The following is an 18599-nucleotide window of genomic DNA, read 5'->3' as shown; positions in this document are numbered from 1 at the left end:
TTTTGCTAGCTTCAGCCCAACGCAGTTATCATTTTCACGTCCTGTGCCACGTTGTTTAAATAGCAAATGCATTTGCGCCCATTTGTGTGCTCATGGGCGTGCTGGTGGGAAAACGAGGTGTGTTCAAGTGCATTGTTGGCACATTGCTATTTTGAGGCAAGTGAAATAGACCGCGCCATTGACCAACTAAAACCTGGTCTAAAGTCAATGGCGCAGTGTTTTTTTGTAATTTAAAGAGCGTTAGTAACATGCGCCTATGGTACACTCTGATTATTACACACACAGGAGCGCAGAAGCACACAAACATGTCAAATATTAAAAATGAAAGGATTACAATGTAAAAGATTATTATTGCGTAGGCTACATAAATATAAAAATGCCTACAAGCCATAATGGTAGTCATTGCATGTATCAGAATGAGGCTTCTTATTTGCTCGAGCATGAGCTGCTCCGTTTCCTCTCTGGAGATGCCTTCAGTCTTTGCTCTTGTAAATTCTGCCGTGTAAATAGCGAATCCGCCATGGCGCGAGCGCAACTGGCTCTAAGGGAATGGGAGTTCTTCAATGCGGAAGTAAATATGGGTGAGACTTCCGGTTCATTAGTCGCTATAGGTAAATAACAAAAATTACAAAGTGCAGTAAACGGTAAAACTGATTGCACTACAAACCAGTGTGTTCATAATTAAGATAATACATTAAAATAATGGTAAGACACACCAATTTTTTAAATCAAGCAGCGAAACAAACTGTTTTATACAGATAAAAAGAAGCTAGACCCATAGAATTTACAAATGGCCACGCCCATTTTTACGGCAAGAAAAAGGTGGATACCCAAAACACACCCATTACTCATTAAAAGAATAGGGACAACACTTTTAGGCCCCGTCCACACGGAGACACGAACAAACACTGAACGATTGTCTTTTTATTAACTAACATTAACACAGATTAATAAATGTATTGTTCCATGTTTGTTTGTGTACCACGCGCAAGGTTTATGCGCATAGTCCAAGTCTTCTCTGCTTTTAGTGTGTCTCTGTGGCAGAATTACAGCGCCACATGCTGGTCTGGCATGTAGGCCTATACTACGTTCGGTTTTGTGATTTCGTGTGGACGCAGATATTTCTTGAGACGAGGGAAAAAAAAGATCTGGCAGACACTGGCAGCAAAGGTCAAAGCACACCACTGCTTATCTCCATCACTTAGCGACACACGCCAATTCTTGTGAACATGTCTCACTACATCCAGGACTTATGTACATGAAAGTAGCATGAATATGTACGGCCTGCAGTTTCACATTTCACATTCTTTTTTCCAAATTTAGAAGAAACAGCAAGTACCTAACTTATTAGTAACCGCTCTGTCTTTCAAGGAAACATTGCTTCCTCATAGGTGGAGCCAGAAAGAAGATTTAAATTTTTGAGTGAACTAAGAGCAACTGTGCTCACAAAGACAGCTTGGTGCCTATAATGTATAAAATGCATTCTCCCTATCAAGTCCTGTCTCTTCCCTGCTTTCCTATAACTGAAAATTAACTTTGCAATGACTGCCCAAAAAACCTAATGATATTAAAAATGAGGAGAACCGGTGGGAAAGGACCACTGAGCTCATATAGGCAGCACCCCCAGTGGAGTCATTGATCCAGAGAGTCTTACATCACATGATGGGAAACTCGAGCCAGAGAGGAACCCTGGTCTTGACAACAGCCTGCTCTTCTAAATGAACACAGATAAGATTTGCCCATCTGAGACACATATTATCCACATATTCATGGCATGATGTACAGGGGTATATGCACAAATGTAAATGATAAAGAGCTGCCAGAGTTTATTAAGTAAAGACAGGCCTCATTATGGCCTAAATATGCAAGAAAGTATGTGCAGAAGAGTTATTTGCACACAAACAATTAAAAAGAGACTCAAAGACAAGCAGATAAACACGAAGGCATACACTGACAAATACACTCACTTGTTGAGAGGTGAGGTAATCTTATGCTTTCTAACAGAGCGATCAATGATCACACAGCCCTCAGGATATCACTCAAACTGATCCATCTATCATCAACTGAATTATTCATACACGACTGACAGTGAGTGTGTGTATTTGTGAGAGTCTATCCCTAATAGGGCAGTTTAGGAGGATTTGCAGTTTATTCTATTTGTTTATCTTTAGCACAAATAACCAACCAATCAAACTGTTATCTTTTGATTGTATCACAGCTAGACAATTGTTATCTTGCCACTGTATCACAGGAAAAATTCTGAAAGCGATCCTTATAAATAAAACACACGCTAAACACACATATACAGTAAATACACAAATCAAAACAGTTCACACACAGATCCCAGCTGGCAATCGTGGTACAATCGCGTACAAGGATAATCCTGATCGATATCTATACTTCCTGAGAGATCGGTTTCCGTAAGGATATCAATATAGAACATGAGTTTCAGTACTAAGACTATGTGTTTATACAATTAAACATGTGCCTTTGACTGTAAAATAAAAATAAAAAATGTATTCTGTTTACAGAGGGTTCATCACAACAACCCTGCCTGAACATAAGTTCAAATATATGTTATTTTACACAAAAACAAACAAACAAACAAACAAAAAATAGGACAGTGAAGTCCAAATCTCTAGGACTACTAAATGTTTCTATTTTTCACTTTTATAATTCAAGAAATGGTGAAGAATCTTTACTTTATTATTAATCTTTATCATATTAGTTCTTTGTTAAATTTATTTTCAAATTTAATTTAGAATTTGAATCCAATATTTGCTGATGCTGTTGTTTCATATCCAACACACACACACACACACACACACACACACACATATATTACTGACAGTCCGGAACACACTCATCAGTCTCATTCACACGTTGAGAGCTATTCTGGTCCACTTCCTGGTGTGACTGAGGCATAAGATATCTCAAGCCCCTTGTCTGCAGTAGGGCACAAGCACACTGGCAGCAAAGGTCAAAGCACACCACTGCTTATCTCCATCACTTAGCGACACACGCCAATTCTTGTGAACATGTCTCACCACATCCAGGACTTATGTACATGAAAGTAGCATGAATATGTACGGCCTGCAGGTTATGTTAAGAACTGTATCTAAATTGGTGGAAAGTCCCACATTCTTTTTTCCATATTTAAAAGAAACAGCAAGTACCTAACTTATTAGTAACCGCTCTTAGTATATTGATACTAATGAGAGCTGATACACTGTCAAAAACAACAACAACAACAAAAAAGTGTTACTTGAAGTTTCAAATTCATTTTAAGTTTAGTCAACTTGAAGTCTTCACTGACAACTTTAAGTTTTGAATGTGACAGCTAACTGCAACAAATTTTTTTTTTAATTGTTAGTTGTTAGTTCAGCTGTAAAAACTAGAAAATGTGCTAGCTATCTCTAGTTACTGTAATGACCCTAATAAACCACAGAATGCCAAATGCATCTAAAGGATCACAAGCAGTAAATGCAATACAAGCATTAAAGGTATTAAACAAATCAAGGTGCTTATCATTTTTCACTAATGGGGATATAAAGAGAAACTCTTTTTAAAAGACTTTATCCAAAAATGCAAATTCTGTCATCATATCAAACCTGTGACTTTTCTGTTTTGCAGAAGATTTCTGAAGAAGGCTTAAACTATTTTTCATTTAATAACGGCCAAAAAAAAACACTGGAATATTTTCTAAATATCTTCTTTTGTGTTCTGCAGGACAAAGAAAGTCATACAGGTTTGGAATGACAATAGGGTAAATGATGACTAGACAGTCCCTTAAAAAAAATTTATAACATGGTTTAAAATCTTTGAAATACAACTGATTATTTCCAAATGTCACATGAACAGAGCTAGCTAAATTTAAGTTTAGGAGGATATGAAGCTAATTTTGTATCCACTGAATCACCTGTTCGACTTCTACAAAGACTACTACGCTTTGTGTGTGTGTGTGTGTGTGTGTGTGTGTGTGTGTGTGTGAGAGTGTGTGTTAGCCCCTCACAAACTCCCACTGAGGTGGTCTCTACAGCTTGTGTAACATGACCCTTTCAACAGAAAATTCACAAGAGGAGAGGGGGAGAGAGAGACTGGACAAAAGCCCCTAACAGCAGTGCTGTCCAGTAGGTAAAAGTGGAGTTATCCCGAATGGCTGTGTTCGATTGGTGTGTAATGCATTCTGGGGGCTGGTGGTGGGAGCAGGACGGATGGCGCCACGCTGCTGGCCTACTGATACACTACACCAGCAAACACAGCCCAAGGGAAGCATGCGCGTCAATACACACACACACACACACACACACAGAGCACCTGCAGGCCAGCTGGAAACCCAAAAGCATCTGCAAAGGTGTTGATGTTAATCATTGCAAGAGAATGTGTATGATTGTGACAGGATAAGGAATAAGAAGGGTGTGTGTAGGCTGCTATTTGTGTGTCTACTAGTGTTTTGGGGGGTAATGGGTAACAGTTCATTCACCTCAGCGCTGGCACCAAACCTGTATGTATTTGTGAACCCCTCCTACTCTGAAGGTCATCCCTGATGTCTTGGAATGGAGGAAAGCCAGATCGATTATGATAAAAATACACCTGCGAAGGACATAGACACACCCAGATATAGATACTACTATCTCATTGAAACACTTTATCGTCTGTAAGGATGCTACTATCTAGGAATGAAGCCTCATCTAACATATTGTGTAAATGATGGCTAAGTAGACAAAGCAGTGGTTAAGATTATGAATCACTGTTTTTGGAAATTTCAATATCAAGTCCATGTTAAAAAAGGTGGACTCAGTATATCTTTACAAAAATTGTATTACTACATCTAGAAAGTCTAGTGCTCCGAAATATATTTCAATATTAACAACATTTTATAATATTTGTGTATTTTTTTAGATTATTTTGTAAAGTATTTTACATTTCTGATTTTATATCATTTTAGTTGTGATTTGTATCATGCGACTTCTACTTTGTAAAAAAAAAAATGCATTTTAGTCTGTGAAATCATTTATGACAGGTATGTTTAATATTTGAATGTTACCAATATTTTGTGTATTTTTATAATATGTCTGGGTAATATTTCACATACATTTCGGATTTCATATCATTTTATTAGTTTTACATTGTAGAAAAGACAACTTAGTCTGCAAAATTACTTAAGGAAGGTATAATATTTCATATTTTAATAATTTAACACTTCATAATATTGTATTTGTATATTTGTGTAATATTTACTGATTTACTAAACTAATATTTCTGATTATTATATTTGCTATTTGTGTGCATCTTACTATTACTCTGTAAAAAGTCTGTAAAAGCTACCTAAAAGTGCTGAGCGGTTTGATCAAAACACTGTATTCTTTTAAGGGTTCTGGTGGTTTCACAGTTTATCACATTTTCTTTCCCTAACTGTGCCTTTATACTAATCAGAATGCATAAAACAGCTGCAGAACCACAGCATTTTAATCAAACAAATGTTGATGTAAATTAGAATGTATAATTTTAAAGCAAAACAGAATGGTCTGACTCTGACCTTAGCTTTCCTATTATTATGCCACATAAAACATATCTGCATGAAGTAAAAGCAGCAGACAGGCTGCATGAGAACACAAATTCACTCTCTGACAGCAGGTGGCACTTATGGAACATCAGCCCTGCGCTTCTAAATACTACATTAATAAGCATCTATATGGAGGTAAGATGAAAAGAAAATAGCATCTAAACTTTTCTGAAGACAGTCAGTTCCCCTCAGAGATACATTCATACAAAACCCCATCCCCAATTTGGTAGCCCTATTTAGGATTTTTTTCCCCCAGTATTTCGCGCATCGTGAAGATTTTCTCCTCTTTGCATTTGACTGCATCTCTGGCTTCTATTAATGGGCGTTTACAGTTGGTTTACTTGCCCAGTTAAATTAGTTGTTTTATTAATACTTAGAAAATTCACGACACTGTCTACCATGCTTAGCCACTTGCACTGATATGCCGGTTTTATAGGTTACACCAACATAAAAGGATAAAAAAGTTTTAGAGACAGACATGGCACATATTGGGTAACAAATGCATTTTCACATCATGCTTACATGTACGTTTTTTTAAATTATTTTTTTTTACATAATTTACCATTTTTATTATCACATTCTCACCTTTTCAACATAACTGCATGCATGTGAAACTAGACCCAATCCATGGTAACAAAAAAAGTACTTTTAGTCTTTGCCTCATCCAAGGAGCACATACCTAGAGAGGGGACATTCAACACACACACACAGAGAGACAGAGAAAGAGAGTACGTCAGTCTGTCTGCAGCCTAACCACAATCCTCTTGCCTGCTGTGGTGACCGCAAGCAGTCAACAATGCCACACTCAGCATCATACTGCATAACAGAACAATCAATACACGCACACACACAAACCACCACCACACTGTTCATCACATCAATCGATAATTATGTACACCACCACATAGCTCAACAGCAGTTATGCATACTTCTTAAATGTCTATAAATACATAAATACATATCTATATAAATATTCACAAGTGCATACTGCCTGCACACACAATCTCTTCGACTCACAAGGATAAACACAAAGGATATTGCCAAGCGCATGCCCATAACAAGCTACCAATAAGCTGGCTGAGATTCTTACATGTCCATTTGAAAAACTGTAAAAAATAACTGATCTAACCCTTAAAAAATCTTTTAAAAAAAAGTATTTTGTTATTACATTGATCATTCATTCATTCATTCATTTTTGCTAAAACAAACAAAAAAAAATTTCTGTTATTACATGGAGCACATATTTGGTTACCTGACAAAATTTAATTAAATGTGTCCTAGGTTTTATTTTATCCCATCTTTGTACTAAAGTCCACCCTCCCCCCATCCCAAAATCTAAAATCATCCAGCTGGTTTAACTCATTAGAAGTGCTGTAGAGAATAAAACTACAAATCTGTCAGCCAGTGAACAGGTTGCATTAATGTATCCACCAAAAACGGGTCCACACTCCAACCAACCTTTTTGTTTTTCTATTATGGTGGGGAATTTCCATGGACTTCTAATTTTTTAATGATATTTTCTATTTCTTAATTTCCCATCACATCAACATTTTAGCACTTTAATTTTCTTTGAGACACTATTTAGTGCAATCAGTAGCCTAAGTCAGTTGCTTACTATATTATTGCATCTCTGTTATAGATTTGTTCATTTATTCACAGATTCACAATGCTAAGGTAATGATATGTTCCATCCCCTTAACCTGATAACCACATGGGCCTAAACACTCATTTACATTTTAGAATTTTCTTTAAGATTTTCTTTAGTATATTTAAAAAGTATTTTTTTTTCTTTTACTATTAAATCTCTGTTATTAGATTCGTTGATTTATTCACAGACTATATTAAACCTGAAAGCGTAACCTGCATTATTATCATTTCACACACATCTTGTTGCACGTGCAAGTGCACGCACACATGCTTTTAGGACCTCCTCTTTGCAAAGAGGCTGTTTAGCTTTTCACACGGTATATTGATCCCAAAGTGAGATACTTGCTCAAGCAGACACTTGATCGGTTTCTCTTTGTTGAGCCAGGTCAAGTGTGATAAACCCGCTCTATCTGAGGCTGCGAAACCTGAAATAAATACTCCACTCTAAAACACTCTTTTAGATTAAGAGGGTTATGTCTCCCTCTTTTGGCTGAAGTGTGTTAAAGCAACATTAGCCAAAAGAAGAACGGTAATAATGGAAAATAGTGTTTTTGTTTACATTGGCATACAGCGGTGAGTCGTTTAATAACAGGTGTCGCTCCACACTTCACACACGATATTAAGCCAATTGTTTGTTCCATATCACCCTAAAATATAAGCGAAATATCCACAAATATCCCTTTTCCATAATGGTGCGGTGTTAAAATAAAATTCTAAACATCTATTGTTTGGCTACCTTAATTTTATCAGTTCGTTTGGCGCTTGTCTGGCAAATGTCTTTGTCATCTCTGTAGAAATTGCGCGCTGACAGTGACATCAACATTATTCTTCCTCTTTCAAAGAGCAAATGAAGACGTCAAGAGATCAAAGTTGACCACCACGCAGTTTCTTCCCTATTTCAAACTCTTCGTTTGACTGTTGCCTCTCCGTGTAGCTTTCTTTCTTTAACCGTGACAGCGACTTTAATGTAATCTGTGGTTGTGGGCGTTAAAGAGACACTTCTGAGCAATAACTTTACGTCGTAAAGAAGATGGCTTTACTGTTCTGCGATGCCTTTTGGGTAAGTTCTTGTTTGTACGCCTGTCTTAAGTAAAATTTCTCACGACATAGGCTACGGGAAATACAATTTCCTTTACTTCTATTTTTAGAATGATGAGTTGTATTTTGTGTTTTCTCAAGTGAATTGGGAAACTTAAGTTTCTGCTCTACAATAAAACTTGAACTGTCATGTCACTTTATTTTGATGGTCCCCGAACACACGTTCTACTGACTAACTTTGCAAGTACATGTCAAATTCTACTACCCCTAACTCTAACATAACTGTCTACTAGTAGTCTAATGAGATTTAGTTAGTAGACATGCACTTGCAAAGTTGCATATAGTTAGTAGAATGTCTAAAATGGACTATCGAAATAAAGTGTAGCTTGTTTTTAAAGGATGGATTTCCTTTTAATAATATTACACTTCAGTTAAATTTAAAACTACAATCTTCCAAATCTTATTTTCATATTTAATTACTAATTTTTAATGGTTCCCCAAAGAATAGTGTCCTTAGTGCTTATAAAATATACAAATCGGAATGACTACCATCATGGCCGTAGCCATGATGGTGAAAATTAGTGAGGTCCGGATGGGGGGATGGTTGGGGGGAGATTGGATGCTATAATAACCTCTTATTATAGAATTGTGCTATAATAACCCCTATATATACAACTCATTATACACTATTAACACTTTAAAATAGACAGAAATTTTTGTGAAAGAAAGAAGTTTTCTCTGTTTTGGAGGGATTTTAATTTTTAAATCATATTTATTGCATCAAAATTTGTTAATACATTTCTATAGTTATGGGGTGGATAATTTTATCAGTTGTTTATTATACATGCAACAATACTGTTATAGTTTTTATTTATAACCATTGCGGTGTAGCTGATAACTTTGTCTAGTGCTCTTATAAATGTTTATAGCATGATTTGTGAAAATTTAACTACTATGAATGACTTGGCATATACTTCTTCATAGTGTTTGCATATTTCATTTTATTCTGTAACCTACTTTTCTACAGATCTCTGCACTAGTGTTAAATGCTACTGTTTTTGACAGCGTTGATAACGTTTCTGACAGATAATATGAATTTCTTATTTTTTTATTTTTTGCGTTTCCCTTATCGAATGTCGTAGGGTAGGCTATGTCAGAAATGGGCTTTTTTGATTACTGGTGATTACGGCGATGCAGTGTTGCCAGATATTGCTATTAAGATGAGCAAAAGCCCATCAGTAAATAAAAATAAACTGAATATATTACAAATCTTTTGCAAATAAGATAAGATAAAGATATCGCTGACCCTAAACCGCAAGGTCCTACATTATTAACTTTCTAAAGTGTCAAATTAAGTGGGAAAGACAAGTCAAAAACGTGCATATTAGCTGAATTTGGCAACACGGAGACTGCACTCGCGTCCTCACTCGCAACTCTCTCAAGCCTCGTTCACTCCGCCAGTCTCGCAGCGATCATTTTCATACCACGGACGCTAAACATTCTTGCAAACTGTCTAAACTGAATTATACATACAGACATATGAGGAGTTTAATAGCAAATTGGTCATTCAGAGAACAAATTTAATTTTTGAACATGAAAAATGTACCGAGGTTCGGACCTCGGTGACCTCATAGCTGGCTACGGGCCTAACTACCATGTGTGTCTCATGTATGTCATATGTGTTGCGTGTTTGTTATCTTTTCAGGGTGCTGACTTTACTGACCAATCGGGTTATGAAGCGATATTGCAGAGGTTACAGGATGGCAGACACATGTGCAAAGATGTAGAAGAACTGTTAAAAATGAGGTATTTTTACCATAACTAGGTAACTCTCCTAGTTATTTTTAGTGGCGTGTTTCTGTGAATGTCAGCGTGTGACTTCTGCTCTCCTTCACAGAGCACTAGCGGAGGAGAAGTACGGCCGAGATCTGGTGGCAATTGCTCGGAAGGCAGAAGGTCAAACTGAAATTGGGTAAGTTACAAACAAATTCCATTGGAAACACACACACTTTTGCCACTTCTGAATAACTCAAATCACACACAAAAATTCCGATGTAACTGCTTCATATTTTTGTAAAACTTTCTTAGCTACAATGTACAGTAAATGCATCCAAATGTGCGTAAAAATAAGTGTTTATGTGTTCATTACATTATTTGTTTTCTATACTCAGAACATTAAAGGCCTCGTTTGACAAATTAAAAGCAGGTATGTGAGGTGATGCAATTCCCTTTTGCCTCCTTCCTAGAGTAATGCTTTGAATGCTATGTTCTTAACCCGATTTGCATTGTTTTCTAGAAATTGAGAAGACAGGAAACCTGCACATCCAGCTATCTGAAAGGATAAAGGAGGAAGTTCAGAAAATAGAGGCATTTCGAGAGCACCAGAGGGAACAGAGAAAAAAGGTAGAAAATAAATCGAATGATCCAGGGCATTATGCACACAACCCAGCACTTTGGTAATGTTTCCATGGTCACAGTCGTGGTTATTCATATGGTCACTGTGCAAGAGGAAGAAAACTGGCACTTTGGTTTGCAAGCACACACATTAATACAGACATCATGTGCTGTATTTTGTAAGGACTGAATGCCAGTGAATAATCATTAATTAATTTAATAATGCAAGTTTTAAAAGATGGAAGCTAATGTCTATTTTCCTAATTAGCTTGAAGAGATTATTGAAAAACTTCAGAAGCCTAAAATGCTGTTGCACAAGAAGACCATGGAGGTAAGTAGAGTAAATCTGGTTAAAACAAGTATCTATTTACCAGTGCTAAGTCCTCATGTTTCCCCTTTCATTAGTTGTCCATGGCGTAAATGACACATCATTCTCAGGGTCCACCCAAACTTGGTATCAGCCAAATGAGGAAGAGAGAAGTAGAAACTGAAAGAAGAAACAGAAGCCTCTAGGCTTGTAGTGGTTGTATTTGTAGAATGAATTAGGGTGTGATTAGACAGTACATATAAGATAAATGCAGGCTTTTGTTCATTGGCTTTTGGTTTGAAGACTCAAACATTTATTTTTTACCACCAAGAAATGTGTAGAGAGATAGGAAAGTAAAAAGGAATAGAAACAGATGGTGACAGTGAATGAGAGAAAATAAGAATGGGCTGGTTGGTTGGTTTGTAGGTATGCATGTTGTCTCTGTCTCTGGATATAATAAGACATGAACTTCCTGTGTTGCACAACCACAGAAACACCACAGATCGTGCGATACGTTTTTAGACACATTTGTATAACAAGCTCTGTACTCACCTCCCTGTTCATTTTTATCTTGCACTTTTACTCACTATTTTCTTTACTGTGTGTCCTACAGTCAAAAAGGTTACATGAGCAGAGGTGTAAGGAGGCAGAAGAGGCTGAGCAAGCAGTGGGGAAGAAGACAAATGTGACCACCTCCACCCACCGGCAATCAGAAAAGGTGTGAGGGCCCGAAATGAAAAAAATATTTAATATGTACTACAACGTTTTATACACTAAATACCTTAGTAAGTTAAATGTTTCTATATTTTCCTAAAGAGAAGTGTTCATTTTAATTCTGGAGTTTTATTTAGTTGTGAAAATTACCTATGGTAGGTTTGTGGTCACAGTAAGGCCAAAATGAGGATTAAAGCAATGCAAACTTGTTTCAGTCTGAATGGGCATCATTCCACCCCAGTGTTATAAGAAACTGTACTACCATCAGTCAGTGTAACTTTATTTCTTTAGAATAGAGACTTTGTGACAATTTTTATCAAATGTATGTTACATTCAAGATTATTTGTACAATATATGTCACACTGCTCTTCAAATGAGTCTGGTTCAAACACTGAGTATGGCTATTTATCAGTCTATGTTGTATTGTGTTGTAGGTGATGAACAGGGCGCGGTTATGCAGGCAGGCAGCCAACCTTGCAGGTTTGTGATAACAGACTTACCTGTTGTTATGATCCTGGTTGGCAGTAAGAGGATAGATGCAGTGTAATGTCTCTTGGATGAAGTAAATATAATCAAATATTCAATCAAGCATTGTACATGCATTCTGTATGCTATATATATATATATATATATATATATATATATATATATATATATATGTGTGTGTGTGTGTGTGTGTGTGTGTGTGCAGGAGACAGTAAGATTAAATGTTTTTGCTTATGCTCAACAAGGCTGTATTTATTTAATCAAAAAGTAAAAATATATTGTAAATAACTAAAATATTGTGAAATATTATTACACATTAAATATCTATTTTCTATTCTAAAATATTTCAAAATGTAATTTATTTTTGTGATTACGAAACTGAAGTTTCAGCAGCCATTCTATTCCTCAGTGTCACATGATCCTTCAGAAATCATTCTAATATGCTGATTTGCTCCTCAAGAAACATTTCTTATTATTATCAGTGAAAACCATTGGGCTGATTAATATATTTCTGGAAAACATAATACATCTTTCAGAATTTTTTGATAAACATAAAGCTTAAACACAGGATATATTAAATTTTAATGCGTCATTGTATTAATCTAACTAACTCCAAACTTTTGAATGGTGGTGTAGCTTGAAATATGTCTAAAAATTATTATTTATTTTTATTTTTTTACCAAGCTATTTTCTTACATGTTAACATTGAGAGTTGACTTTCTGTTTTATTTTCTTGCTGGTTCAGAAAAGCAATACAAATGGAATGTTGATCAACTAAAAAAAATGTGCCAGGACTGGGAAAGCACATACAGGAGTGCATGTGAGGTAAACGTGTACAAAAACATTTATAGACCACTAAAAAGTAATGTTAACAGAGGAAGGAGTGTCTACAGAAATAAGCAGAGATTCATGTTTTCTTTTGGGTAATGATGACTAAGTGAGAGAAGACAATCTCACAGGCATGTGATAAAGCTGTCATACAGCTGGAGAATATTCATTGGTGTGGTATTAAAATTTAGATGAGTCGAGAAAATGCCATTACCAAAAATAGTAAAAAAGGAAAATAGTTCTTAATTTACTGGCCACATTTAAAAAAAAAAAAAAAAAAAACTTAATGTTTTGTATTTGTGTGTTGCCTTGTAGGTGTTCCAGCAGCAGGAGTCTGAGCGCATTAATATCTTGCGCTGTGTGTTATGGGATCATTGCAATCTGCTGTCCATGCAGTGTGTCCAGGATGATGACGTAAATGTCCACATATCTCAATCTTTATATACCAAAGCCTAGCCAAATGCTGTTTCTGATTTACAGTTATTTTAACAACTGTCCTTTGTTTTGTAGTGCTGTGAGGAAGTAAGAATGATTTTAGAGCAGTGTGACATCATCACTGACAACAACTGCTTCATTAAAATGAAAAAGACGGCCTGTCGTCCTCCAGGTATTCACCATCATCATGATTTACTTCAGAAATCTAACAGTTCAAGAGCTGACATAAGATGATGTGACGCTGTTAAGAAATTCTACATAAACTGACAGTCACTCCTCCATGTCTCCTTAGCTCCCATTGAGTTTCAGAGTTACTCTGATATGGACGCTAATGGAGGAGTCAGGAGTGTTGAAACGAAGAGGTGAATGTCTGAACTACATAAACTTAATTAAGAACGACTGTTATTTTATGGTTTTTGTAACTTGATTTTGAAACTCTACCTTTTGTATATGCAGATTATCTGTCATGCTTCCAGGGATGTCTTTCAGTGGTCAGTATTACTTCTGTGAAGTCTTAAAGGGATAGTTCACCCAAAAATGAAAATTCTGTCATTAATTACTCACCCTCATATCATTCCAAAGCCATAAGACCTCCTTTCATCTTAGAAACACAAATTAAGCTATTTTTGATGGAATCCAAGAGCTTTCTGAACCTTCATAGACAGCAACGCAACTGACACATTCAAGGCCCAGAAAGGTAGTAAGGACAGGAGCAAATTGCAAGTCATCCTCTCTGTTGAAATCTTCAGTCATGTTTATGAAGACTGTTTTATGTACAGTGTGCGTCAACTTCTGCTTGTAAACAGGGCGCAGCACATCCGGTTCTATGTCTGAACGCCGGCTCCTGCGTCCACAGCAACACACAACGCATACATCGTGGTACTCTGACACAGACAGAAGAGAAGAAATGGTTGAATAAAGATATTTTTGTTTTCTTCATACACAGAAAGTAGCTTCATAAAATTACGGTTGAACCACTGATGTCACATGGACTATTTTAATGATTTTACTACCTTTCTGGGGCTTGAACCTGTCAGTTGCGTTGCTGTCTATGAAGGTTCAGAAAGCTCTTGGATTCCATCAAAAATAGCTTAATTTGTGTTCCGAAGATGAACAGGGGTTTTACGGGTTTGAAACAACATGAGTAATTAATGACAGAATTTTCATTTTTGGGTGAACTATCCCTTTAAACTTCTAGTCGGTTTGCAAAGAGCATTAAACTAATATACTCAAAATACATTCCAGTGAATCTAGCACTTAATAAGCAGTTTTAGGAATTATCTACACTGAACATTGCTGCCCTTACTGTACATCACAGGGTATCCTGAAGCAGCCAGTAATTCAGCTGGATCAGACACATCTGCTCAACAAACAGGAGGAGGACCTGAGAAGTACATGGTGATATATGATTTTAAAGCTCAGGTAAATAAATGCAGTAACTTTTATACTTAGTTTTTATCCAGGGGTTAGTAGACTCTGTGGTTGAGCACAATTCAGAATTGAGTTTAGCATGCTTTTTAAAGTTTCTGTTTAGTTTCAGAAATTGAATTGAGGTAGCAATCGGGAACTAGAATTGAAAGTAGAAATAAAATGAATTGTAATTCAAAGAATTCATATAAACCTCATAAGTGTCATTTTTATCATAAAAATGTTTGCCTGACAGCCTTGTTAAAAAGTTTAAAATGTTTATAAAAAAAGTTTTATAGTCTTTACAGAATGATTGTGAGTTATGTACTCAACTTCCTGTCTCACGCATTTCTAGGAAGATGATGAGCTGTCTGTCAGTAAAGGACAAGTTGTCACAATCACTGAGAAAGGCGAGGATGGGTGGTGGAGAGCGTGGAGGGATGGAATATCCGGGCTAGTCCCTGGAACATACTTGACCAAAATCTCACCACAGAGTCACAGTACACGTCTTGCGGCTGCTCATCCTGATCATAATCCCATCAAATAGAGTTTAGTAGTCATTACACCAAGCCTGTGGATTAGTTCAGCATGCAGATTGATGTAGTGTGATTACGTCAGTGTAGCAATCTAGCAGTAAATCATACTATGAAGACATTAGCTTTCTTGACAGGCATTTTTTGGATTTTTTAACAATCTTTAAGTGAATATAAATTATTCTAAAGTTGTTCGTATAATGGTACTGATCTCAATACAGTTTAATCCAGTTTTTATCATGGTGTGTATTTAAAAAATATTCAACAAAAAGTTATATGACTTGTATTAGAATTATGAATTATAAAGTTTAATTTTTTTTTTACAATTACTTGTAATGTCTGTACTGTAATATATATAAATATAACACTGTAATGTATACATTTAGTTTTATCAATTTTGTAATATATTGTTATAACTTATTTGTCTGCTAAATGTTGTAATTTACATGTTCACTCAGTTCACTCAAAAAAGGACTCAGAAAAAAGGACTCATAACCCATATGTCTCAGCAATGCATTCAGAAATGTAAATGCATGATTAAATTGAAATGCACACCAAATAAATTCACAGAAATATGCAAACATCTGAACAAAGGTAGTTTCTGGGGCAGAACACTAAGGTACAGAAGCTAAAAGGTATCCATCCATCTAGCCTGACAAATGTATATAATAAATGTAAATCATAATATACCTGTATATATGAACACAAGTAGATGTAACTAATGCAAAAATGAAACAAATAAATTAGATAAATAAATTTAAAAAGCCCTATAGTGAACTGGGTATCCAAAGTGATTCTCTGCCTGCAGGCTATTTCAAACGCACACCAAATAAATACACAGAGATATGCAAACTTCTGTTCTCTCTCAGAAAAAAAGCTACAAAGCTGGGAGCGGTGCCTAAAGGTAGGAAAGCTAAAAGGCACACCTTTGTACTTTATTTACCCCTAAATTGTACATGTCATCTTGCTATATAAGTCGGCCCAGAGCGCCATTTAATCAGAATCAACGACTGAAGCGACAGCCATCGATTCGCGTGCAGCTGCAGCACGGCCAGTTATGCAATGCTTGTAATGCTTGGCGAGTCACCCAAAATACTGCTCAGCCAAATACAGCAAAATCAGCCGGCGGCTGTACAGATCTCCCCAATAGAGATTCAGCTGGACCAAGCCCAGGTGGAGGCCATTCCTCTTGTGGAGTGGGCCCTCACACCTATAGGGCACTGTACGCCCGCTGAGGCATAGGCTAGGGTGATAGCATCTACTATCCAATGAGATAGCTTTTGCTTTGTGACCGGCAGCCCTTTAGAGCGGCCTCCAAAGCACACAAAGAGCTGTTCTGACTGTCTAAACAACTTAAAACACTCAAAGTATACTCGCATTGCTCGAACTGGGCATAGCAAGTTAGGCCCCTGATTACCATCTGTCGCAGGGAGGGCTAGAAGGGAGATAACCTGGGCTCTGAACGGAGTTGTGAGCACCTTTGGTACATAGCCGCTGCGCGGCTGAAGAACGACCTTACAGTCGTTGGGTCCGAACTCAAGACAGGAAGCACTGACAGACAGGGCTTGCAAGTCACCCACTCGCTTGACGGACGCTAGGGCCAAAAGCAGAACGGTTTTGAGTGACATGACCCTTAAGCCAGCAGTTTGAAGCGGTTCAAAGGGAGGACCCTTGAGGCCCCCGAGGACTATAGATAAATCTCAGGTCGGTACAGTCTTAGGGCGAGGAGGATTTAACCACCGAGCACCTCTAAGGAACTTAGCAACCAACTCATTTCTGCCAATAGTCCAGCCAGCCTCAGGAGAATGATTCGCTGCGATGGCTGCCATATAGACCTTGGGCATGGAAGGAGTGCACCCCTTGTCCAGCAGCTCTTGTAGAAAGATTAGCACGTGGGACACGTCACATGAAATCGGATCCTGATTACGTGCTGAACACCAGTCGCTGAAGACTGACCACTTAAGGGCATCTAGAAGCTGTGTAGACGGAGCTCTGGCCTCTAAAATGGTATTAGTGACTCTCGTTGGGAGTCGATCAGACTCCCGTTGAGCGGCCAGACATGAAGGCTCCACAGTTCCGGCTGGGGATGCCAAATCTTGCCCTGCGCTTGCGAGAGAAGATCTCAGTCGTATTGACCACGGTGCTGCAGACAGCAACTGGATCATCTCTGGGAACCAAACTTGGTTCCTCCAGAGGGGGGCCACGAGGAGGAGAGAGCATTTTGTTTCTCTGATTCGCCTGATAACCTGGGGTAGTGTCTGTCATGACCACTTTCTTCCTGGAGGTCGTCCCCAGCTGAACGTCTGACTGAAACAGGCAAGAAGTTGTCCAAGGGGCCACAGCTTAGAGGCAGCGGCGGGTTACCTTGAAATGAACGCGGCCCACGCACCAGGTGTGGGATGGAACGTGGGCTTTTAGCCAATATTCGAGGGGCCGCATATGCAGCAGGCCCAGAGGAATGACTAAGGAGGCAGCGGCCATGAGACCGAGCATCCTCTGAAATGCTTTGAGGTGACGCAAGGTCCCCAGCTTGAAAGATGCCGCCGCTCGCTGGATAGTCAGGAAGCGTTCCAGCGTAACCCAAGCCCGCATTTGCACAGAGTCTATGACTGTTCCCAGAAAGGACGCTCGTTGTCTGGGAAACAGAAAACTCTTGTATGGGTTGATTTTCAACCCTAAGCGCTCTAGGTGGTTGAGCAACAACGGCCTGTGAGCGATCAATTGCCATTCTGAGTCGGCTAGCATCAGCCAGTCATCGAGGTAGTTCAATATGCGGATTCCCATCTGCCTCAGAGGAGAAAGAGCCGCATCCATGCACTTCGTAAAAGAGCGGGGGGCCAGGGACAGTCCAAACGGAAGGACTGTGTACTGATAGGCCATTCCCTCGAACGCGAATCTCAAGAACGGTCTGTGACGGGGCGCTATTTGGATGTGAAAGTAAGCATCTTTCAGATCCACAGACAGGAACCAGTCCTCGGGCCGAATTTGCGTGAGGATCTGATTCAATGTTAACATCCTGAACGGCCATCGCATGAGGGCTCGATTCAGAAGTCTGAGATCGAGAATCGTTCTGAGCCCACCGTCTTTTTTGGGAACGAGGAAGCACCCACAGCACCCTTTGCAAGCAGTGTGTGCACTTCGGCTCGGAGAACGTGGGATTCGTTGTCCTGCACGAAGGTCTGCAGCACGCCTCTGAATGGAGGCGGCCTGCGAGCGAACTGGAGCGAGTAACCTCGTTCTATGG

At 38.1% G+C, this 18599-nt stretch overlaps 1 protein-coding gene across 3 annotated transcripts; it reads left to right on the top strand.

Moving 5' to 3' along the window:
- The first annotated feature begins 7965 nt into the window (after positions 1-7965).
- Positions 7966-15944, top strand: pstpip1b (proline-serine-threonine phosphatase interacting protein 1b). Of its 3 annotated transcripts, XM_058783461.1 has the most exons (15): positions 7966-8273; positions 9957-10057; positions 10149-10223; positions 10423-10457; positions 10548-10654; positions 10914-10976; positions 11566-11670; positions 12101-12146; positions 12898-12977; positions 13296-13394; positions 13491-13587; positions 13708-13777; positions 13872-13906; positions 14734-14837; positions 15178-15943. In XM_058783461.1, the coding sequence occupies exons 1-15, from the start codon at positions 8244-8246 to the stop codon at positions 15367-15369; spliced, it is 1239 nt and encodes a 412-aa protein (XP_058639444.1). In that variant the 5' UTR covers positions 7966-8243; the 3' UTR covers positions 15370-15943. The 3 variants fall into 3 exon arrangements, with proteins under 3 accessions (XP_058639444.1, XP_058639442.1, XP_058639443.1); XM_058783459.1 differs by lacking the exon at positions 7966-8273 and having other exon boundaries at positions 9664-10057; positions 15178-15944; XM_058783460.1 differs by lacking the exons at positions 7966-8273; positions 10914-10976 and having other exon boundaries at positions 9664-10057; positions 15178-15944.
- The last annotated feature ends 2655 nt before the right edge of the window (positions 15945-18599 follow it).

Source organism: Onychostoma macrolepis, chromosome 07 (assembly GCF_012432095.1).
Source record: "Onychostoma macrolepis isolate SWU-2019 chromosome 07, ASM1243209v1, whole genome shotgun sequence".
Lineage (NCBI taxonomy): Eukaryota > Metazoa > Chordata > Actinopteri > Cypriniformes > Cyprinidae > Onychostoma > Onychostoma macrolepis.
The sequence above is the reverse complement of the archived record's forward strand: the minus strand, read 5'-3'. Positions and strand labels throughout refer to the sequence as shown.